At 44.5% G+C, this 23,908-nt stretch overlaps 1 protein-coding gene across 3 annotated transcripts; it reads right to left on the reverse strand.

The window, feature by feature from the left end:
• Nucleotides 1-7,403: 7,403 nt before the first annotated feature.
• LOC123450612 (receptor-like protein kinase FERONIA) lies at nucleotides 7,404-11,591 on the reverse strand. 3 transcript variants are annotated; one of them, XM_045127785.1, is made up of 3 exons: nucleotides 11,560-11,591; nucleotides 7,890-10,573; nucleotides 7,404-7,720 (listed from the first exon to the last, which is right to left on the reverse strand). In XM_045127785.1, exon 2 carries the CDS (start codon nucleotides 10,378-10,380, stop codon nucleotides 7,903-7,905), a length of 2,478 nt encoding a protein of 825 aa, XP_044983720.1. In that variant the 5' UTR covers nucleotides 10,381-10,573; nucleotides 11,560-11,591; the 3' UTR covers nucleotides 7,404-7,720; nucleotides 7,890-7,902. The 3 variants fall into 3 exon arrangements, with proteins under 3 accessions (XP_044983720.1, XP_044983714.1, XP_044983709.1); XM_045127779.1 differs by having other exon boundaries at nucleotides 7,890-10,579; nucleotides 11,560-11,587; XM_045127774.1 differs by lacking the exon at nucleotides 11,560-11,591 and having other exon boundaries at nucleotides 7,890-11,532.
• Nucleotides 11,592-23,908: the final 12,317 nt, after the last annotated feature.

A 23,908-nucleotide genomic window follows, 5' to 3' on the forward strand; every position in this document is an offset into this window, starting at 1 on the left:
CAAATTAAGTATGAACTCCCACTTAAATCGACATCCCTCTAGTCATCTAAGTGATAGATGATCCATGTTGACTAACCCGTGTCCGATCATCACGTGAGACGGACTAGTCACCATGGTGAGCAACTCCATGCTGATCATATTCAACCATATGACTCATGTTCGACCTTTCGGTCTCTTGTATTCGAGGTCATGTATGTACATGCTAAGCTCGTCGAGTCAACCTAGGTGTTTCGTGTGTGTAAATCTGGCTTACACCCGTTGTATGCGAATGTTAGAATCTATCACACCCGATCATCACGTGGTGCTTCGAGACAACGAACCTTCGCAACGGTGCACACTTAGGGGAATACGTTCTCAAAATTTTAAGAGGGATCATCTTATTAAGCTACCGTCGTTCTAAGCAATAAGATGTAAAACATGATAAACATCACAATGCAATCATATAGTGACATGATATGGCCATTATCATCTTTGCTCTTTCGATCTCCATCTTCAGGCATCGCATGATCATCATCATCACCGGCGTGACACCATGATCTCCATCATCATGATATCCATCATCGTGTCTCCGTGAAGTCGTCACGCCAACTACTACTATCACTACTACTATAGCTAACCATTAGCAATGAAGTAAAAGTAGTAAGCACATGGCGCTGCATCTCATACAATAAATTAAGACAACTCCTATGGCTCCTTCCGGTTATCATACTCATCGACATGCAAGTCGTGAAACCTATTACAATAACATGATCATCTCATACATCATACATGCAACATCACAACTTTGGCCATATCACATCACATGTCAAACCCTGCAAAAACAAGTTAGACGTCCTCTAATTGTTGTTGCAAGTTTTACGTGGCTGATTTGGGTTTCTAGCAAGAACGCCTTCTTACCTACGTGACAGCCACAACGATGATATGCCAAAGCTATTTACCCTTCATAAGGACCCTTTTCATCAAATCCAATCCGACTAGAGTAGGAGAGACACACACACCCGCTAGCCACCTTTATGCACGGTGTGCATGTCTGTCGGTGGAACCAGTCTCACGTAAGCGTACGTGTAAAGTCGGTCCGGGCCGCTTCATCCCACAATACCGCCGGAAAAGAATAAGACTAGTAGCGGCAAGCAAATTGACAAATCATCGCCCACAACTTTTGTGTTCTACTCGTGCATAGAATGTACGCATAGAAAACCTGGCTCGGATGCCACTGTTGGGTAACGTAGCATAAATTCAAAAATTTCCTACGCATATTCAGATCTTCCTATGGAGAGACCAGCAACGAGAGAGGGGTAAGAGCATCTTCATACCTTTGAAGATCGCTAAGCGGAAGCGTTGCTAGAACACGGTTGATGGAGTCGTACTCGCAGCGATTCCGATCTAGTGCCGAACTACGGCACCTCCGCGTTCAACACACGTGCAGCCCGGTGACGTATCCCGCACCTTGATCCAGCAAGGAGGAGGGAGAGGTTGGGGAAGAACTCCAGCAGCACGACGGCGTGGTGTCAATGGAGAGACGTGGTCTCCCGGCAGGGCTTCGCCAAGCACCGGCAGAGAGGAGGAGGAAGAAGGGCAAGGCTGCGCCGAGGGAGAGGCAAAAGTCTAATCCCCAATGGCCAAAAGTGCCCACTATATATAGGGGGGGGAGAGGGGGTGCCACCCCTAGGGTTCCCACCCTAGGTGGTGCGGCAGCCACCAGATGGGAGGTGCGGCGGCCAAAGGGGGGAGGAGGGGGTGGCGCAGCACCTAGTGGGCCTTAGGCCCACCTGGCTTAGGGTTTGCCCCCCTTTTCTCTCCCCTGCGCATTGGGCTGAGTGGGGAGGCGCACCAGCCCACCTAGGGGCTGGTTCCCACCCCCACTTGGCCCACCTTACCTCCCGGGGTCGTTGCCCCCCCCCTTCGTGGTCCCCCGGGGCCACCTCCGGTGGTCCCGATGGTCTCGGTACGTTACCGGTGATGCACGAAACACTTCCGGTATCCGAAACCATCCATCCTATATATCAATCTTTACCTCCGGACCATTCCGGAGCTCCTCGTGACGTCCGGGATCTCATCCAGGACTCCGAGCAACTTTCGGTAACCTCATATAAAAATTTCCTATAACCCTAGTGTCATCGAACCTTAAGTGTGTAGACCCTACTGGTTCGGGAGACAGGCAGACATGACCGAGACACCGCTCTGACCAATAACCATCAGCGGGGTCCCACTTGCTCCACGATGATCTCATCGGATGAACCACGATGTCAAGGATTCAACCAATCCCGTATACGATTCCCTTTGTCTGTCGGTATAGAACTTGCCCGAGATTCGATCGTCGGTATACCAATACCTTGTTCAATCTCGTTACCGGTAAGTCTCTTTACTCGTTACGTAGCACGTCATCGTGTGACTAACTCCTTAGTCACATTGAGCTCATGATGATGTTCTACCGAGTGGGCCCAGAGATACCTCTCCGTCACACGGAGTGACAAATCCCGATCTCGATTCGTACCAACCCAACAGACACTTTCGGAGGTACCCGTAGTGCACCTTTATAGTCACCCAGTTACGTTGTGACGTTTGATACACCCTAAGCACTCCTACGGTATCCGGGAGTTGCACAATCTCATGGTCAAAGGAAAAGATACTTGACATTAGAAAAGCTTTAGCATACGAACAATACGATCTAGGGCTAGGCTTAGGATTGGGTCTTGTCCATCACATCATTCTCCCAATGATGTGATCCCGTTATCAATGACATCTAATGCCCATGATCAGGAAACCATGATCATCTATTGACTAACGAGCTAGCCAACTAGAGGCTTGCTAGGGACACATTGTCATATATTTATTCACACATGTATTACTATTTCCTGTTAATACAATTATAGCATGAACAATAGACGATTATCATGAACAAGGAAATATGATAATAACCATTTTATTATTGCCTCTAGGGCATATTTCCAACAGAGAGTCAGTTGCAATTTCCGGTTCACATACCTCCAAGATAAATATATCTATGTCAACTTGATGGGCATAATTGTCATAAACAAGAAATGCAACAAATACTTATAAAAGAGAATATACCACATCCGAATCATAAACCGGACGAGGGCCAACCGGGACGGATATCAAGACCATGGCATTATGTATAACAAACAATCATACATGTAAGAAAACTATCTAAATCATACAAATAAGATTTTTCTTGTATAAAAGGATAAGAACAAGAGGATCACCAAGCTGGTGCGATGAGACGTTGCGGGCGATCGATGGTGGTAGGACGGGGAACGGAAGGTACTAAGTAAACCACACCTATACATATGCAAATAAGAAGTTAATATGATCTCTTATTGTTGGAAATATGCCCTAGAGGCAATGATAAATAGTTTTTGTTATATTTCCTGTTTAAAGATAATCGTTTATTATCCATGATATAATTGTATTGAATGAAAACAAAGATACATGTGTGGATAAATAGACAAAACAATGTCCCTAGCAAGCCTCTAGTTGGCTAGCCAGATGATCAATGATAGTCAAGGTTTTCTGGCTATATGCAAGTGTTGTCACTTGATAAGTGGATCACATCATTAGGAGAATCATGTCATGAACTAGACCCAAACTATGAACGTAGCATATTGATCGTGTCGTTTTATTGCTATTGTTTTCTGCGTATCAAGTATTTATTCCTATGACCATGAGATCATATAACTCACTGGCACCGGAGGAATACCTTGTGTGCATCAAACGTCGCAACGTAACTGGGTGACTATAAAGGTGCTCTACAGGTATCTTCGAAGGTGTTCGTTGAGTTAGTATGGATCAAGACTGGGATTTGTCACTCCGTGTGACGGAGAGGTATCTCAGGGCCCACTCGGTAATACAACATCACACACAAGCCTTGCAAGCAATGTGACTAAGTGTAAGTCACGGGATCTTGTATTACGGAACGAGTAAAGAGACTTGCCGGTAACGAGATTGAAATAGGTATGCGGATACCGACGATCAAATCTCGGGCAAGTAACATACCAAAGGACAAAGGGAATGACATACGGGATTATATGAATCCTTAACATCGAGGTTCAACCGATAAGATCTTCGGAGAATATGTAGGATCCAATATGGGCGTCCAGGTCCCGCTATTGGATATTGACCGAGGAGTGCCTCGGGGCATGTCTACATAGTTCTCGAACCCGCAGGGTCTGCACACTTAAGGTTCGATGATGTTTTAGTATAGTTGAGTTATATGTGTGGTTACCGAATGTTGTTCAGAGTCCCGGATGAGATCACGGACGTCACGAGGATTTCCGGAATGGTCCGGAAACGGAGATTGATATATAGGATGGTTTCATTTGGTCACCGGAAAGTTTTCTGGCAATTACGGCAGTGTACCGGGAGTGACGAATGGGTTCCGGGAATTCACCGGGAGGGGCCCACCCACCTGGGAGTGAGCCCAAGGCACTAGGGTGGCGCCACAAGTCCTTAGTGGGCTGGTGGAGTCATCCCAAGGGGCCCATGGCGCCACATGAAGAAATACGAAAAGAAAAGAAAAGGAAAAAGGGAAAGAGGGAGGTGGGAAGGAAGAGGAGGACTCCTCCTTCCCAAACCGAATTGGAGGAGGAGTCCTCCTCCTCTTAGCGCCGGCGCACCCTTGAGGGCCTTGTCCCTCAAGGAAAACCCCTCCCCTCGCTCCTATATATAGTGGTGTTTTAGGGCTGATTTGAGACAACTTTTGCCACGTGCAACTCAACCCTAGACCACATAGTTTTACCTCTAGATCGGATTTCTGCGGAGCTCGGACGGAGCCCTGCAGGACTAGATGATCACCACCACCGGAGCACCATCATGCTTCCTCAGAACTCATCTACCTCTCCATCTTGCTTGCTGGATCAAGAAAGCCAAGATCATCGTCGAGCTGTACGTGTGCTGAACGCGGAGGTGCCGTATGTTCGGCGCTAGATCGGAACCGATCGCGGGACGGTTCGTGAGACGGTTCGAAGGACGTGAAGACGTTCCACTACATCAACCGCGTTTCTTAACGCTTCCTGCTGTGCGATCTACAAGGCTACGTAGATCCAAATCTCCTCTCGTAGATGGACATCATCATGATAGGTCTTCGTGCGCGTAGGAAATTTTTTGTTTTCCATGCTACGTTCCCAAACACTTATTGCATATAAATCAAATAAACTCCCACAAAATTACTCACCAAACTAAAACCCACAAATCACTATACTTATAGAGCATTGCACGAGCTAATCTACCAATGAGAGATGAAAGGACAAAGATGCTAACCTTTGTGAACACTTGGATAGGTGGGGTGCCTCAAATCTTGACAAATCTTGGCAAAAAATGAAGGATGAGCTCGAGCTAAGGGGAAGACCAGAGAAGGGAATGGAGAAAACAGGGAAATGGGCTTGGCCTGGACAAAGGGCTTATATAGGGAGATCTTTAGTCCCGGTTTGTATAACCAACCAGGACTAAATGTCTCCATCTAGTCCCGGTTGGTGTTACAAACCGGGACTAAAGGGGCTCGCATGGGCCTCGGCCTGACACCAGCCTGCCACCATCCCTTTAGTCCCGGTTGGTGTTACCAACCGGGACTAGAGGTAACAAATGAAGTGGGACTAAAGCCTAGCCTCATGAACCGGGACTAGTGGCAGCATTAGTCCCGGTTCAAAAGCCAACCGGGACTAATACTTCGATCTGAAGGCATGCTTTCTACTAGTGTTACTTGTCCACTGTGATAAGTTGTACGAAATGTACGTATTAGCACGAAGTTGACATATAGATCCTTGGATCCATGTGCTTTCTTACATTCCTCCTTAATTAATTTGCTAGTCCTCCTTCCTCTTCATCTTTGTCTTGGATGTCTTATACATCTTCCTTCTCGAGACTTTATCCACTCCGGGAGTAGGAAATGGAGTCTCCTCCTGGAAAGCAAAATTAAACAATGGGCAGTGCATATTCAGGCTCTGGCATATTGGTCATCAAGTTAATTATGGGGTCATAACTCATAATAGAATCATAGATTAATGTGTCTCCAAATTAGACCCAGATTTTGTTGAGAAACTCGATTATGAGATGCAGCTGAAGGCATACTGCAGCTACATTGCATGTATGCACACTAATCCATGTTAACCATCCATCCACATGAACAGCCACACCGCGGAGTGATTCATCTGCCATCTTGCCACACGCACCAACCTGCCAGCATAACAAAAAAAAGGGATGGGTAGATTTAGTTTGCAAGTAAAACTGAGATAGATATATAGGTTGATTAAGTACTTGTACTTCTGTGATCAGCTTTTGTTGAATGGTTGTGACTTGTCTATGTCCATGACTGAACTGAACAACATGCATGCAGTTTCAGAATCTAAACATTCTTTGTACTGCACAAGAAAAGCCAGGTTGGTAATCCATGATCAATTTATAGATCCATTTGATGATGATTTCCATCTTGAATACCCCTCTCTGCCTTTCAAAGGTTGCAAATTATACTTGTGACCGAAGCGCATGCACAAAGATGCAGTTTCAGAACCTCAAACTAAGCAAGCTTGTTGGTTTTTCCATGAATCCTAGAGAGCATCAAATTAAGAGCAGCCATGGCAACATGATGGTATATTCACAGTAAGAAATATAAGATGTGCGCTGAAAACAAGAGCAAAGAGAAGGCTAGTAGGTTATTTAGATTGTCGTTCTTGATTTCGTCGGAGTGTCGGGTTCCGGAAGGCTCCGCTAGCGACCTCCCATGGGCGCGCTATGTCTGGAGCTTGCTGGACCGGGTGGGATTCGGTCGTGCCCACTGGTTCTCCATTAAGGAGAGAGCGGTACAAAGCTCTGCTATCTCTTGCCATCATGGGATATGTTCAGTTCCATGTCGAAGTTAGAGGCGGAGAATCTCATGAAAGCCAAGGTCGGAGGACTAGTAATGATGATTGGAACATTTGTGGCGATGAGGAACTTGCTTGGAGTTTTGGATTTTGTAGCAACGGTATGTAAGTGAGGGTGACAACACGGGTGCAGTTCAAAGTCTTACCTGTGAGGGTGAAAATCTAAGGTCTGGTTTTAATTGGTTGTGCCTCACAATGACCTTGTTGAAGGCATTGTTTTGAGAGCAGGGTGAAAACCCAAGATCTACGATCGGGTGACGACGGCGCTTGTGCACTGTTTCCTTCTTTGAGGCATCAGTTTTAAAGAACTTGGACTTCAGGTGTTGTCTTGGTGGTGGTTATACTGCTGCTGCAAGGACTATAACTCTCTAGCATGGCTTTTTTTGGTTCTTCTTTCTTTCTTTTTTGGATGTGTGCATCCCTAATGTTATTAGGGTATTGCATTGTTGCAGAGACTGGATGTAAATGATATTTTGACGATATTTATTATTATATTCCCTTTATCAAAAAGAAAATTTTAGATTGTACTTCAGAAAAATAGCCAGATTCGATCCTTTAAGAGTAAATCAACGCCGCAAGGGCGGGATACAACAACAAACGAAAGAGAACAAAAGGAAACTAGACATGTCCATTGGGAGGGAAACAACACCACAACTACGTACAAAACAGGGCCCTCCTTAATTTAATACAATATATCCTTTCTCCGATAAAAAAAGACACAAAAAAAGACAGGGAGCAAGGCTACAATTTGTGCTCATATGAATCCATCAATTTCCATAAATACATATCCTTGGAGGATCCATGTACCTTCTTGCCTCCTCAATTTGCTACTCTTCCTTCCTCTCCTGGCAAACAAAATGAAACAGTTGTAAGTGCATGCTCAGACTGTAGCATGAACTACTAGGTTTGCAGGAGATTAAATTATCTGAGAATATTATGCAACACCGGAACATAGTATATTGAACATAAAAATTAACCATCTCATAGAACCTGTATATAAATTAAAATCCTCACCTGCAGTTTGCTTTTATCGGCCTTTCGGATGCATGATATCTGAAAATATTTCTTCCTGTGCACCGATGCTAATTACTGAGTGTGTCGATGCTTTGTCTGAATGCACCAGACCAATGATCTGAAGAGATGATGGCTCCCCGGGACAGCTGGAATTGTCCTGCAGCGTCAGTGCAACCTCAAGATTCTGAAGCACATCATCCATTGATGGCCTATCTATGCTACGATCAGCAACACATTTCTTCGCTAGCTCTGAAAATATCCTGAAGCACTCAGGAGTGATCTCCTCCTTAATGCAGGGGTCAACAATCTTCTTGAGTACTCCTTTCTCCAGGCAAGATAGCGCCCAGTCACGCAAGCTCACTTGCTCGTCTGGGAGCTCGGTGTTTATCACAGGGCGTGCACACAGGACCTCAAACAACACGACCCCGAAGGAGTACACATCTGATTTTTTGGTGAGACGCCGCAGAAGGAAGTACTCCGGATCAAAATATCCAAAGGAGCCTTTTACAGCGGTGCTCACATGCGCCTTGTCAGTGTCGGTACATGCCTTAGATAGACCAAAGTCAGAAATCTTGGCCATTAACTTATCATCTAGTAGAATGTTGGTGGTCTTAACGTCGCGGTGGATGATTCCTTGTTCTGTGCCAGTGTGGAGGTAATGCAGCCCTCGGGCTGCACCGATGCAAATATTAAGGCGCTGCTTCCACGACAGTGATGGGTTTCTGGTGCCGTACAGATGATCACGTAGTGTTCCATGAGGCATGTAGTCATACACCAAAATCATCTCATTCTTGTCCTTGCAGTAGCCAATCAAAGAGACAAGGTGGCCATGGCGGAAATTGCACAACATCCCAATTTCAGTCTGGAACTCATGAAAGCCTTGCTGGGAACCCTGGTTGAGTCGCTTGATCGCCACCTTTATCCCTCTGTCTATCTTGCCGCTGTAGACATTCCCAAAACCGCCTCTGCCAATGATAAGTGCTTCATCAAAGTATTTGGTGGCAAGTTGAATTTCTGCAAATGAGAAGTGATGACTCTCCACCTCCAGGTGTTCACAGTCGGTCTTGTAACAACTCTTCGCTACCTTGTTCCATCTGTAGATAACACATGTGCTCAAAAAGGTAATCAACAACAAAGCACAACCACCACTGAAGATGGTTGCTGGTATGGCATCTTTCGATTTTCTTGCACTGCTTGGTACTCTACTAGGATTTACATCAAGATATTCCGGAAGTGGGGGATTGAACCCAGCAAGATTGTTTGTTCCGAAAACCTGTAGCTTGAAGACCTCAAGACCATTCAGTATTGCATCATAAAATTGTGGTTTTGTTGCAATGTCAGGCTGAAGTGCAATCCACATGTCCACCTGATCAGAACCACTAGCCATGATAACATAATCCATGTATGCTGCTCTACCAATTCCTCCGCTCCTAAAGATTACATCCATGTCCTGCTCCACTGTCTGGTTGTTGATGTAGATGTTGAATGTCCTCTGATTAACCATGGTAATAGGGTACTGAATCTCGCAGAAATGGAACCTTATGAGGTAAGAGAACCCCACATCAACCGGTAGAATCCATGTAAGGTTGTAGTTCAGGTTGATCTGTGCATCTGGCCCCATTGACCGAGCTGTACCATACACATCAAATGGCGCAGTGTAATTGGGTACCGCGGGTGTATACATGATAGTCACACTGCTATCTCTGGAGTAGGTCACCCCATAGCCAGCACCAAATATATACGGGGAATCATCGTCCCATGAGCGGTAAAAGCCCGAGTCATCCTTGGGGGAAATGGCTTGGCCCCCGACATTGAACCGGTACATAGTTTGGAGGCCTATGTCAGCGGGTAATTGGAATGCATAATCTATATGATCACCGTTGACAAATCTTGTGTCTGCTATGAACATGTCAGGTGTGTGCACAATCTCGATGCCATTGACAAATGCATAAGAAGAGTTCAGATATGCTGATGGGGCAAACGTGAGGTCCAAGCTGCTTGAAGAAACATACACCGAGAATTCAAGGACAAGGCAAACATAATTGGTCGCCATAGCTGCTTGCGAAGCATTGAAGCTATTTAAGAGGACAAGATTTCCTGCCGTGACAGCAAAGGAGGCATCGGAGACGGCATAGTTTCCATAAGCAGCCGGATAGAAGTAGAGACGTAAGAACATCCTGCCTGGGGTGATAGGGAAGGAATAGGTGGAATTTGAAGTGAAGATGCGTGCAGTCATATAAGGGACCATGGAGGGGAGGGAAGGGTCTCGGTATGTAGCACTGGCTGCAACTCCTCCCACCGATGGTGTGAACTTGGAGGTGGTGTCCCCGTCCCAAGTACGACCACCACTATCATCATCATCGTATTGGTTTGATCCTCCGCAATTCAGGAGGATGATGCAAGAATCCATGGAGGCGTTATCAGCTGCTAGGCCAAGCGACAGGAGGAGAGCTAGTAGTGTGAGCTTAACTAGTAGGATTGGGAAGGCCATTGTTTGTGGTTGGTGTAGCAGGATCAAAAATATGGAGACTTGGATTTGCTACAGAATGTCTCTTGGAGCAGTTGCATGATGCAAGAACATTATGATTTTCTTGATGGGATTTGGAGCAAGAAGATGTCCCGAAAATTGGAGGATGGGGCTGTTGTTTAATGAAGAAGACACGCCTATCTAGAGAGCCCAAAACCTGCAACTGCAGCAAAACAATAGTTGATAATCGAATAAACTGAACCATGGGAATATGAACAGCAAGTGCTGAGCGATGCAGGGCAGAACATGCACGTGTGTCTGAGTAAGCTCAGAACAATACTCATAGTCGCAAGATGGAAACAAAACGCTGCTCACTGAGCTCTCTCCGCGTTCTTACTTTCTATAGAACAGTAGTGCAAAATAAATAAACCAGTTGAAAAGTAGTACATATTTGTGCAGGGAAAAATAACTCCATGAAGATTAAAAAAAATGCAGCGACCGTCCATACACTACGGGATTCAGGCTGTATGCCTACGGTTAAAACCGTCGGCAACAATAGTAGGAAAACCTTCGGCATAAAGAATCGATGCGATGTATTTAACCGTCGGCAAAAATATTTGACGGCACGTCTATGAAGTGCCATACACCCATATCGAATTATAATGATGATTGTACATCTACTCCGTCCGTCCAGAAATACTTATCGAAGACATGGATGTATTTAGACGTATTTTAATATTACATACATCCATTTTTACTCATTTCGCCGACAAATATTTTCGGACGGAGGGTGTACAAAATAGTCTGTGGACATGTTGCCATTTATTTTTTGCCACTCGAAATCACACATGTCGGTCGATTTTTTTGAAAAAGGAGGATAACCCCATGCTCTGCATCACGACAATGCATACAACAAATTTATTAAATAAAGGTTCAACAAAGGTTCAAGATTCAGTCGTAGTTCACGAAATTAATCAAAAGAACCAAAGAAAATTACATGCCACATCTGGCTATATCATAACAGGCTACAATGAATAAACACCTAGCCTATTTATGGATGAAAGCAGTAAACTTGGCCAAATTTGGCACGAAAACTAACGTATTGAAAGCCTCGAATGATTCAAGCCCAAGTATACATATCCAACCGAATTAAGTAGGGTAAAGAAGCATGAAAAGAATGAGGATGATTCATTTCATGGTTACCTGAAATAGCTGAAGGTTGCGCGCCTATGTATTTGTGGTTGTTGCATGAAAGCGCATATATATATATATATGGCACTGACCAGCCAGTCAGTCAGTCAAAGAGAGAGAGAAAGAGAGAAAGCGATGGCCAGGATAGAAAGCCATAGGCAGGTTCCGGCCAGTGGGAACGGAAGGCAGGGACACTAAACAATAATACTATCCTCTAGTTTTCCTCACATTTTCTTGCGCCACACCCAATCAAGAAAATCACATTGCAAATATTTTTCCAATTGCAAATCGCTTTCCATTCCTTCCGGGGTGATCGATCGAGACATGCATGCTTCCAAGCCAACAGGCTAGCTAGACCCGGAGACTTTACTTTGACATTGTGTCGTAGTAGCTAGGTGCTGTCGCTCGGAATCTTCCAACGCAGCCCACTAGCAATACCGCCACCGGCACCATGATAAGATCCACATCACCATCACGGTGGTTACAATCAACGACCGGGACATGCCATTGATCGATATGCACAACAGGTGCTAGCTGTAGTTTTCTGCTAGCGCGTGCTTTGGCGCGAATGAAGAGCAAGGCTCGCTTGCTCCTCTCAACACGGAATCTGAAAGATAAACAGAAAAATTAACTTTCAGGGGAAATATTGAATGAAGTTTCAGAAAGAAAAAAAGAACATGAACCTTTTATTTAGACGGAAAAAATTCAAAACGCTACGAACAATTCTAACCGTTGAGAGGTAATTAACGGAGTACTTGATCGCTTTACAAATTCTGCCAGCCACGTTTACAAGATTTACAAATTTTCTTTTTGAGAAACAGATTTACTAATTAATTAATATTGACGTATAGTACTGAGGCCAACTCCAACGCACATGACCCTAAATAGTCCGTCCGCGTCCGTTTAAGTGGAAATGGAAATTCATCCATTTTCCTTTTGTTTTTATCCAATCCACAGCCTAAGTTTGGGTTGCATTTGGATCAAAGCGGACGGGAGGCATTGCGTGCTCTTCTCCTGCATGGCCTACCCATCATGTACGTAATCATCCCTATTTCTTCTCCCCTCCCCTCGAGTCGCCCCCGTTCTCTGACCCCAGCCATGGCCATCGCCGCCAAATTCTCGGCCTCCCCGTTGTACATCCCTACTCATCGGATTTATTACTCTCTTGACCCACTCTCTCGCCCTCTAACGGCTACAAAGTTGTCAGAATCAAGATTCTGAATCGAATCAGAACTCTGTTGGTAGGTTCGTGAGTCCTAGAATCTTAACTACTAGGATCGTAGAAACTTAGATTCTTTGAGCAAAATCGTAGAATCGGAGGGGCTAGGTTGAATCGTAAGGTCGTAAGATTCTAAGACTCGAGTCATGATTCTGACAACCTTGACCAGCGGCTATCTACTACATCCGTGGCGGCGGGATTTGGCACACCCGTCTGTTGGATTTGGCGCATCCGACCGCTAGGAAGCGTGCATTGCCATGGACTTTCTTATACCGGACCGCACAACCCTGGTAGCGCCTCCGCGCTGCATGTAGGTATTGAATCCGCCTCTAGCCCGCTCAGATCTATCATGTTGGTGGTTCGCTGGCAAAGACACGCCCCGTCGTCATCCAGTCTCGGTGTTTACCTAGCGGCTTGTGGGCTCACTGCTGCAGCTCATAAAGTGTGACGACTACCAATTGTATATCGTGCGCCGCGTTTGTACCACACCAGAACATCCGGGGTGGGTGTTCTTCAAGTGCATAAAAGACGGGGTATGTGCTTCTTTTGGTATGTTCTTTCACCAGATTCAATGCAATATCGGTAGCACGGTGTTTGCTCAAATTTGCGTGTAGACCAAATACAAGTTTTTGTATTGGAAAGAAGAATACATCGTTCAACTGATAACACGAAATTTGATAGATGTTCGTGCATTCGTTGCTAGAATTGAGGTCAGGAGCGTGTGCTTGATCTTGATGAGGAAATATATGCATATCATCCTCACATTCTATGGCTGCATGCATCGTCCAAATGAAAAGGTCGGGGATATATCCTCCTTTTAAAAAAACACTCTATTTTTATTTGGTTTTCTCGTTGGTCTAACTATATCACATCTAGATGTAAAATATTATCTCATATCTAAATGCTGACATCATCCAGCGTCACCCTCTATTTGTTGTATTTTTTGTTTGATGTGTTGTTTTGCCAAGCTTGGCTGTGTGGGTTGGGTTGTTGTTTTCTCTTTTTTGTTGGGCAGAAAAAAGTACTACCTTCGTCCCAAAATTCTTGTCTTATATTTGTCAAGGTACAAATGTATCCAACACTAAAACGTGACTTGGTACATCCGTATTTTGGCAAATCTAAGACAAGAATTTTGGGACGGAGGGAGTAGTTTCCTGGTAACAGACTGGTAACAGACTAACACGTGATAACGAAGCTGGCTGTGCCTATTCATCGCTCTAGCCGAAAGGGCATCATTTGCATTAAATTCCCTATTCGCCGCTCATTGCGAAGCCTTGTCCGGTCTTCGCACAAGAATTCTCAGCCCTCGTTCGGGAGTAGGCCGGCCTCTTTCACGTTTCAGCGTCTAGGTTTTAGGAACCTTCTAGAAGTTTGCAGCAGTTTTTTTTTGTTTTAGCAAAGTTCTAAAAGGTTCCTGAACCTGTATTTTTCTTTTTCCTTATTATTTTCTGCTTCTGTTTCTGTTTCAAAAAAAAAGTTACGGATTTTTAAAAATTATTTTTTGTATTTTCATAAAATGATCTGGATTTTTAAAAAATGTTCTGTATTTCGAAAAGACGTTCTTCAAATTCGAGTGTTTTTGCTTTTTTAAAAATGTTCTGGATTTTCAAAAACGTTTTTGTGAGACCTTTTCAAGCCCCTTGTGGATTGCACTTTGTTTCGAACTGTGTTATTCAATAAAATGGTTGCATGCATCATCATGAATGAAGAGGTCAGGGGAAATCCTTCTTTTAAAAAACAAATGGACATGGTGGTGAGGATAATAAGATACCATAGGTTCGTGAAGTGAACTATGGCATTGTTTTTTTTTTTACGTGAGCGACGGCATTGTTGGAAGGATGGCTCGATCAAGACCATTGCCGTTCTCTTATAAAAAGAGGCACAACTAAGCAGAAATGGGATGCAAATCTAGCTAGCCAAAAGCAGTACATAGCCATAGTGCCACACTGCCACTGCATGCGAGTACGTACGTAGACAAGGCGAGAATGAACAACACATTACCAGTAACGGCGCCCACCGCACATGCGCCCACGCCGTCGCCGGCGACGAAGCTTGGAGCAGGAAACATGGCCAGCCAGTGGCGCGAGCTCCAGGGCTCAGACTCGTGGAAGGGGCTCACTGTTTGCTCAAATTTGTGTGTAGACCAATTGCAAGTTTGGGTATTAGGAAGAATAATACATCGTTCTATTGATAACACGAAATTTGATAAATGCTCGTGCACTCGTTGCTAGAATTGAGGCTAGAGAATAGACTACAATGGAAGCCACAAATCAACAATGAAGATATAAAACATATATTAACTTAACTAGTGGGGGAAGTTATGAAAGTTAAATATCTTTTGAAATGTTTAATTGTAGTTCTTGTTTTCTTTGATCTTGATATTCTAGCAAGAATTGATGAATGTATTTGCAGTGTATCAAAAAAATTTCCTTGATATAAAAAAAATATATAAAAATATATACATACGGACGAGATGCAGCAGCTCATTGAAAGCACGGACAGCCCATAAAAAAAATGGTCGGACGCATTTTATTGCCCTATCCAAACGGATGAATTTCCGATAACACGAACGTCCGTTTGAGTGTGTTGGAGTTGTCTGACGTATAACTATTTATTGGAATCATTGCATAGTGGTGGAGACCAGCGAATCATTGTAAGTTGCTGCCTGATAGTTACAAGCGACCCAATGAGGTGTGGCAACCAACGCTCATGTGCATTTTTTCCACAGAGAAAATATTGTTTTATCATCATTATTGTGGATGGTGTGTGAGGCCAGCAGCGCGTGCTTGATCTTGATGAGGATATGTATGCATATCCTCCTCACATTCTATGCATGGTTAAATGGAGCGGTCGGGGATATATCATTCTTTAAAAAAAAATCTATTTGTTTTGCTATGGACGCATGCAAGGAAAATTAAGGTTCGGCTCGGTCAAGTCAAAATAGCAAGCTGGCCTGCTGGCAGGAGTAATCCCAAATCTTTACGTGATACTAAATCAGCTATGCTTCTGTCCGTTCAACCGTCGTGGCGTTTTTATAAAAAAAAACTCCTGATTTACGGTAATTGAACCCATGGTTCTTAACTTTAGTGGAAAAAAGCATTTCGCCTTTTTATTAAAAAAAAAAAACTGGACAACTTCGCTCTGGCGCATTCCAGCGCTCCTTCCCCCTCCCCTCCCCCCTCCTCCTCCTTCCCTCGCCGCGTGGACACGTCGGCCGCCCCTCCTCCTCCTCCTTCCCCCTCCCCTCCCCCCTCCTCCTCCTCCCATCGCCGCGCGGATCAGTCGGCGACGGGTCTCTGGTGCGCTAGTGGCTCGGCTTTGACCGGCCTTGGCTTTGACCGGCCTCTGCTTTGAGCAGGGTGAACGGCCGGGCCCAAGGGAGGACGGGGGCGTCGGTCCCAGGGGAGGACGGCAGCAAGGGCGCGTTGCGGCGGGCATTCGCTGCAGCCCACGTGAGCAAATCTATACTTTGTTTTTATACATGGATCCTATCTCGGATTTCATGGCGTCCAGCCATTCATCGGAATCCAGGCCCACCATCTTTTCTCCATAGCTCGTAGATTCATCGTTGTCCAACAACATGACAAGACAGGATTACCGTACCAATCTGGAGCAGTGCGTGTCCTTGTCGACCTACGAGGTTTGGAAGTAACTTGATCTGAAACTTCATGAACATCATCATTGGCTTCCTCTTCAATTTGGTGTAAGCACTACATGAACAACTTCCTACGCCCTGCTACACTCTGTTTGAAGTGACGGTTCAACAACCTCATCAAGTTCCACCATCCTCCCACTCAATTCTTTCTCGAGAAACTCTTTCTCGAGAAAGGGCCCATTTTCATCAACAAACACTTCGCTTTCGGATCTGAGGTAGGAGGTATACCCAACTGATTCCTTTGGGAGCTTTGATTTCGAACTTATGGGGCTGAAGCCTTTTGATATAAGCATCGTAGCCCCAAACTTTAAGAAATAACAACTTAGGTTTTTCCAAACCATAGTTCATACGGTGTCATCTCAACGGATTAAATGGTGTCATATTTAAAGTGAATGTGGTTGCCTCTAATGCATAACCCCAAAACAATAGTAGTAATTCGATAAGAGACATCATAGTATGCACCATATCTAATAGGGCGCGGCTACGATATTCGGACACACCATCACACTATGGTGTTCCAGGTGGCATGAGTAGTGAAACAATTTCCACATTGTCTTAAATGTATACCAAACTAGCAAGTCAGATATTTATCTCTACGATCACATCATAGACATTTCATCCTCTTGTCACGACGATCTCCAACTTCACTTTGAAATTGCTTAAAATTTTCAATAATTCAGACTCGTGATTCATCAAGGAAATACATCTGTATCTACTCAAATCATTTGTGAAGTAAGAACATAACGATATCCACTGCGTGCCTTAGCACTCATTGGACTGCATACATCAAAATGCATTTTTTCCAATAAGTCACTTTCTCGTTCCATCTCACTGGAAAACGAGGCCTTCAGTCATCTTGCCCATGTGGCATGATTTGCATGTCTCAAGTGATTCAAAATCAAGTGAGTCTAAACAATCCATCTACATGGAGTTTCTTCATGCGTTTACACCAATAGGCATGGTTCGCAAGTCTCAAACGATTCAAAAACGAGTGAGTCCAAAGATCCATTAGCATGGAGATTCTTCATGTTTTTTATACCAATATGACTCAAGCGGCAGTGCCACAAGTAAGTGGTACTATCATTACTACTTTGTATCTTTTGACATCAATATTATGACCATGTGTATCACTACGATCGAGATTCAATAAACCATTCATTTTAGGTGCAAGACCATTGAAGGTATTATTCAAGTAAACAGAGTAACCATTATTTTCTTTAAATGAATAACCATATTGCGATAAACACAATTTAACCATGTCTATGCTCAAGCCAAACATCAAATAACAATTATTTAGGTTCAACACTAATCCCGATGTTGAGGGAGCATGTGATGTTTTATCACATCAACCTTGAAATTACTTCCAACACATATCGTCACCTCACCCTTGCTAGTATCCGTTTATTCTGTAGCTATAATTTCGAGTTACTAACACTTAGCAACTGAACCGTTATCTAATACCCCGGTGCTACTAGGAGTACTACCAAGGTACACATCAATATCATGTATATCCAATATACTATCGTCGACTTTGCCAGCCTTCTTATCTACCACGTACCTTGGGTAGTTCCGCTTCAGTAACCGTTCCCCTCATCACAGAAGCACTTAGTCTCGAGTTTGGGTTCAACCTTGGGTTTCTTTACTAATCATGGACATTGGATGTCATTGATAACGGGATCACATCATTAGGAGAATGATGTGACGGACAAGACCCAATCCTAAGCATAGAACTAGATCGTGTTGTTCGTGTGCTAAAGCTTTTCTAATGTCAAGTATAATTTCCTTATACCATGAGATTGTGCAACTCTCGGATACCGTAGAAGTGCTTTGGGTGTATCAAACGTCACAACATAACTGGGTGATTATAAAGGTGCACTACAGGTATCTCCAAAAGTGTCTGCTGGGTTGGTACGAATCGAGACTGGGATTTGTCACTCCATGTGACGGAGAGGTATCTCTGGGCCCACTTGGTAATGCATCATCATACTGAGTTCAATGTGACTAAGGGGTTAGCCATGGGATGATGTGTTTCGGAACGAGTAAGGAGACTTGCCGGTAACGAGGGTATAGGGATACCGACGATCGAATCTCAGGCAAGTATCATACCGGTAGACAAAGAGAATTGTATACGGGATTGATTGAATCCCCGACATCGTGGTTCATCCGATGAGATCATCATGGAACATGTGGGAACCAACATGGATATCCATACCCTGTTGTTGGTTATTGACCGGAGAGGTGTCTCGGTCATGTCTACATGGTTCCCGAACTAGTAGGGTCTACACACTTAAGGTTCGATGACTCTAGGGTTATATGGGAATACTATACGTGGTTACCAAAGATTGTTCGGAGTCCCGGTTGAGATCTCGGATGTCACGAGGAGCTCCGGAATGGTCTCGAGGTAAAGATTCATATATAGGAACTGAGGATTTGATTGCCAGAAGTGTTTTGGGCGTCACCGATAATGTACCGAGACCACCAGAAGGGTTCCGGGGGTCCACCGGGAAGGGCCACCAGCCCCAAAATGCTAACTGGGCAAAAATTGGATGGGAACTAGCCCCTAGGTGGGCTGGTGCGTCACCACTAAGGGCCCAAAGCGCAGCAAGGGGGTAAGGGGCCAAACCCTAGGCGTGGAGGGGTTGCCTTGGGCCCAAGGCCCACCCTAGGGCGCCACCCCTCCACCCATCTATGGTTGTCGCACCCCTTAGGGCGGTAACCCTAAGGGTGCGCACCCTCCTCCCTCTCCTCCTATATATAGTGGAGAGTTTGGGGCTGTTCTGAGACACAATCTCTCTCTCTCTCTCTCTCTCTCTCTCTCTCTCGGCGCAGCCCTACTCCTCCTCGTCCTCGTCCTCCATAGTGCTTGGCGAAGCCCTGTCGAAATACCACGCAGATCCACCGTCACCACGCCATCTTGATGTCGGAGTACTCCCTCAACCTCTCCTCCCTCCTTGCTGGATCAAGGTGTTGGAGACGTCACCGGGCTGCAAGTGTGTTGAACGCGGAGGCACCGTTGTTCGGTGCATAGATCGGAATCCACCACGATCTGAATCGCTGCAAGTACGACTCCATATACCGTGTTCTATCAACGCTTCTGCTTAGCGATCTTCAAAGGTATGAAGATGCTCTACTCCTTTGCTCGTTGTTGGTTTCTCCATAGATAGATCCTTGTGTGGCCTAGGAATTTTTTTGAAATTACTACGTTCCCCAACACTTCCCCCATTGTAGCACCATCGTATTCACGGAACAAAGGATAGCCTTCATCGTCCTCTTCTTCTTCATTATCTTCTATTAGAACCCCTCTTTCCTTGTGCTTGGTCCAACAGTTATAGCCAGACCTGAAACCGGACGTAAACAGGTGGACGTGAATGACTCTTGACTTAGAGTAAGTTTTATCATTCTTACAGAGAGCACATGGACAAGACATAAAACCATCCTCTAGATTGCCTCAGCCGCACGCAGAAAACTAAGCAAACCATCAATGAACTAGGCAGAGCGTCGGTCATCGTACATCCATTGCCAGCTCATCTTCATTACACAAGACCGAAAAGACCAAATTAATACAAGTTCATTGATACGTCTCCATCGTATCTACTTTTCCAAACTCTTTTGCCCTTGTTTTGGACTCTAATTTGCATGATTTGAATGGAACTAACCTGGACCGGCGCTGTTTTCAGCAGAATTGCCTTGGTGTTATTTTTGTGCAGAAATCAAAGTTCTCCAAACGTCCTGAAAATTTACGGGGAGCAGTTTTGGAAAATAAGAAAAATATCTGCGCCAAGTTCCACCTCATGGGGTGAGCCAGTGGGCCACAAGCCCTCGCTCCGCCACCACCCCCCTGGTGGCAGTGGGCAGGCTTGTGGGGCCGACACGGCTCTGTCGCCCCCAATCTCAGGTCTATAAGATCCCTTTCATCCCAGAAAAAATAAAAAGAGAAGTTTTCGTCGCGTTTGCGATACGGAGGCGCCGCCACCACCTGTTCTTCATCTGGAGGGCGGATCTGGAGTCCGTCTTGGGCTCCGGAGAGGGGAAATCGTCGTCATCGTCATCATCAACCTTCTTCCCTCTCCAATTCCATGAAAAGGTCTTCGTCGTTCGTGAGTAATCTATTCGTAGGCTCGTTGGGCGGTGATGAGTAGGATAAGATCTATCATGTAATCGAGTTAGTTTTGATGGGGATTGATCCCTAGTATCCACTATGTTCTGAGATTGATGTTGCTACTACTTTGCCATGCTTAATGCTTATCACTAGGGCCCGAGTGCCATGATTTCAGATCTGAAATTATTATGTTGTCACCAATATATGTGTTTTAGATCCGATCTTGCAAGTTGTAGTTACCTACTATGTGTTATGATCCGGCAACCCCGGAGTGAGAATAACCGGAACCACTCCCGGTGATGACCATAGTTTGAGGAGTTCATGTGTTCACCAAGTGCTAATGCGTTGGTCCGGTTCTTTATTAAAAGGAGAACCTTAATATCCCGTAGTTTCCTTTTGGACCCCGCTGCCATGGGAGGATGGACAATAGATGCCATGCAAGTTCTTTTCCCTAAGCACGTATGACGACACACGGAATGCATGCCTACATCACATTGACGAACGGGAGCTAGCCACATATCTCTCCGTGTTATAGCTGTTGCATGATGAATATCATCCAAACAAATCACCGACCCATTGCCTACGAGTTTGTCCTACTGCTGCTGCTACTACTGTTGCTACTGTTCTTACTTGTTTTGTACTGCTACTGTTACTACTGTTGCTACTGCTGTTGCTTGTTTTGCTCTGCTGCTGCTACTACTGTTACTGCTGCTGTTACTTGTCTTGCTCTGCTGCTACTGTTGCTACTACTGTCGCTTGCTACTGTTGCTACTTGCTACTACTGTCACTACTTCTTTTCCTTGCCGCTGCTATTGCTCGTTACACTGCTTCTACCTGCTACAATCTTGATTCGCTGATCGTTGACGGGAACTGACAATTTCCGTCAACGAGACAACTTGGCGCCATTGATACAATCGTTATAAATAGTCTGTCGTGTAACAGATCGTTTCTGACACCATTGTTATCATACTACTTCGCTACTGATACTTTGCTTGCAGATACTAATCTTTCAGGTGTGGTTGAATCTAACATATTCAACTACTAATACTTGAGAGTATCCTCTCACCTCCTATAGGCGTACCAACAAATTTGGGTCAAATACTCTACCCTCGAAAACTGCTATGATCCCATGCGCTTGTGGGCCGTCAACAACATTCTTCTAGTTTCGATTGCCGGAGAGTGCTAGCAGCATTCTTCTGGTGCCGTTGCAAAGGGGAAGAACAGTTGGCATCAAGCATTTTTCTGGCGTCGTTGCCGGGGAGGTATTGCTATATTCTCTGAGTCACTTGGGATTTATATCTGCTGATCACTATGAAGAATCTAAAGGATCTGAAGACCAAAGTCTTGCCCTCAACTACGAGGGGAGGTAAGGAATTGCCATCTAGCTCTGCACTTGATTCACCTTCAGTTATGAGTAAGTTTGCGACATCACCTCCTGCTAGAAATCTTGATATGTCGCATGTGCTTGATGATGCTTATGATGCTACTGCTAGAGATGCTATGCTTGATACTATGCCTGATACTGCTTTGCCTGATGATGCTAGAAATGCTATGCTTGATACTATGCCTGATGATACTATGCTTGATGCTATGCCTGATGATGCTATATGCTTGATACTGCTAGAGATACTATGCCTGATACTGCTTTGCCTGATGATGCTAGAGATGCTATTATGCGTGACGATGCTATGCTTGATACTGCTAGAGATACTACCTTGCCTGATGTTCCACTAGGAGTGTTCCTTGATGCTCATATTGCTAGAGTTACTGCAAATGCTCGTGATGCTTCTGATACTGCCGATACTATTGAGATAGAACCTGCTTTTGCTCCTGCTAGATCTAGCTCTCCTAGATATGAATTGCCTAATATACCTGAGGGTTACGTTATGGAGGGAGAGATAGCTGAGGATTTTCTTGCGTGTAAGGATGCCTATGACGCTGAGAAATTACTTCTCAAGTGGAAAGAAAAATCTCGGGAAGCTAAGATGAAATATGACCCGAAGTTTGCCACTTCGCCTATCTTTATCACCGATAAGGATTATGAATTCTGTGTCAATCCTGAGATAATCTCTCTAGTCGATTCTGATCCTTTTCACGGTTATGAGTCTGAGACGGTCATAGCCCATCTTGCCAAACTACACGAAATAGCCAACCTTTTCACTAATGAGGAGAAGATCCGCCACTACTATATCCTTAAGCCGTTTCCTTTCTCTCTAAAGGATGATGCTAAAGCCTGGTTCACCTCTCTTGCTCCTGGATGTGTGCGTAGTCCCCAGGAGATGGTCTATTACTTCTGTGAGAAATATTTCCCTGTCCATAAGAAGCAAGCTGCCTTGCAGGAGATATACAACTTTGCTCAACTCCAAGAAGAGAGTCTTCCAGAAGCTTGGGGGAGGCTCGTCCAGCTATAGAATGCTTTGCCTGATCACCCTCTTAAGAAGAACGAGATACTTGATATCCTCTATAACGGGCTTACCGATGCCTCTAGAGACCACTTAGATAGTTGTGACGGTTGTGTTTTTAGGGAACGAACTGTAGAAAAAGTTGAGACTCTACTGAATAACATCTTGATCAACGATAATGCTTGGACTATTCCCGAACCACCTCCTAAGCCAACTCCAAAGAAAATAGGTATTCTATTCCTCAGTCCCGAAGATATGCAAGAAGCCAAGAAATCTATGCAAGAGAAAGGCATTAGATCTGAAGATGTCAAAAATCTACCACTTATCAAAGAGATCCATGGTCTCGATAACCCGAAACAGGTAGTAGAAGTGAATTCTCTGCGTAGGTTTGATGAGAGTGGTATTCCTTTTGATAAACCTGCTAGCCTATGCTTTGATGAATTTGAAAACTTTGTTGCCAAACAACAGAGTTTCAATGATTATGTTAGCAGACATTTGGAACAAAGTACTCGTATGCTTAGCCATTTAAGTGCTTGTGTAGACAGAAATGTCAATGATCTGAAGCTTCTTAGTAAACATGCCTCTATGATTACTACTCAGGTAGAAAAAGTACTTAAAGCTCAGAATGACCTGCTCAATGAATTAAATGACAACTTTGTCAAAGTCATTACTAGAGGAGGCAAAATGACTCAGGAACATTTGTATCCTGAGGGTCATCCTAAGAGAATTGATCAAGATTCTCAAGGAATCAATGCTGATCCACCTAGTCATCCTAAGGAGAAGAAGAAGGATGATAGAAGCCTGCACGCCAGTTCACCAAATACTATCACACCTGAAGAACCTAATGATATTTCTGCGTCTGATGTAGAAACACAATCTAGTGATGAACATGAACCTGGTGACAATATGGACAGTGATGTTCATAATAATGCTCAACCTAGCAATGATGAGGATGTAGAGATTGAACCTTCGGTTAATCCTGATAA

The sequence above is a fragment of the Hordeum vulgare genome, chromosome 1H (genome assembly GCF_904849725.1).
Source record: "Hordeum vulgare subsp. vulgare chromosome 1H, MorexV3_pseudomolecules_assembly, whole genome shotgun sequence".
In the NCBI taxonomy this organism is placed as follows: Eukaryota; Viridiplantae; Streptophyta; class Magnoliopsida; order Poales; family Poaceae; genus Hordeum; species Hordeum vulgare.

Excerpts from the sequence above, each read along its gene's own strand:
- LOC123450612 (XM_045127785.1), bottom strand. The coding sequence starts at position 10,380 with ATGGCCTTCCCAATCCTACTAGTTAAGCTCACACTACTAGCTCTCCTC.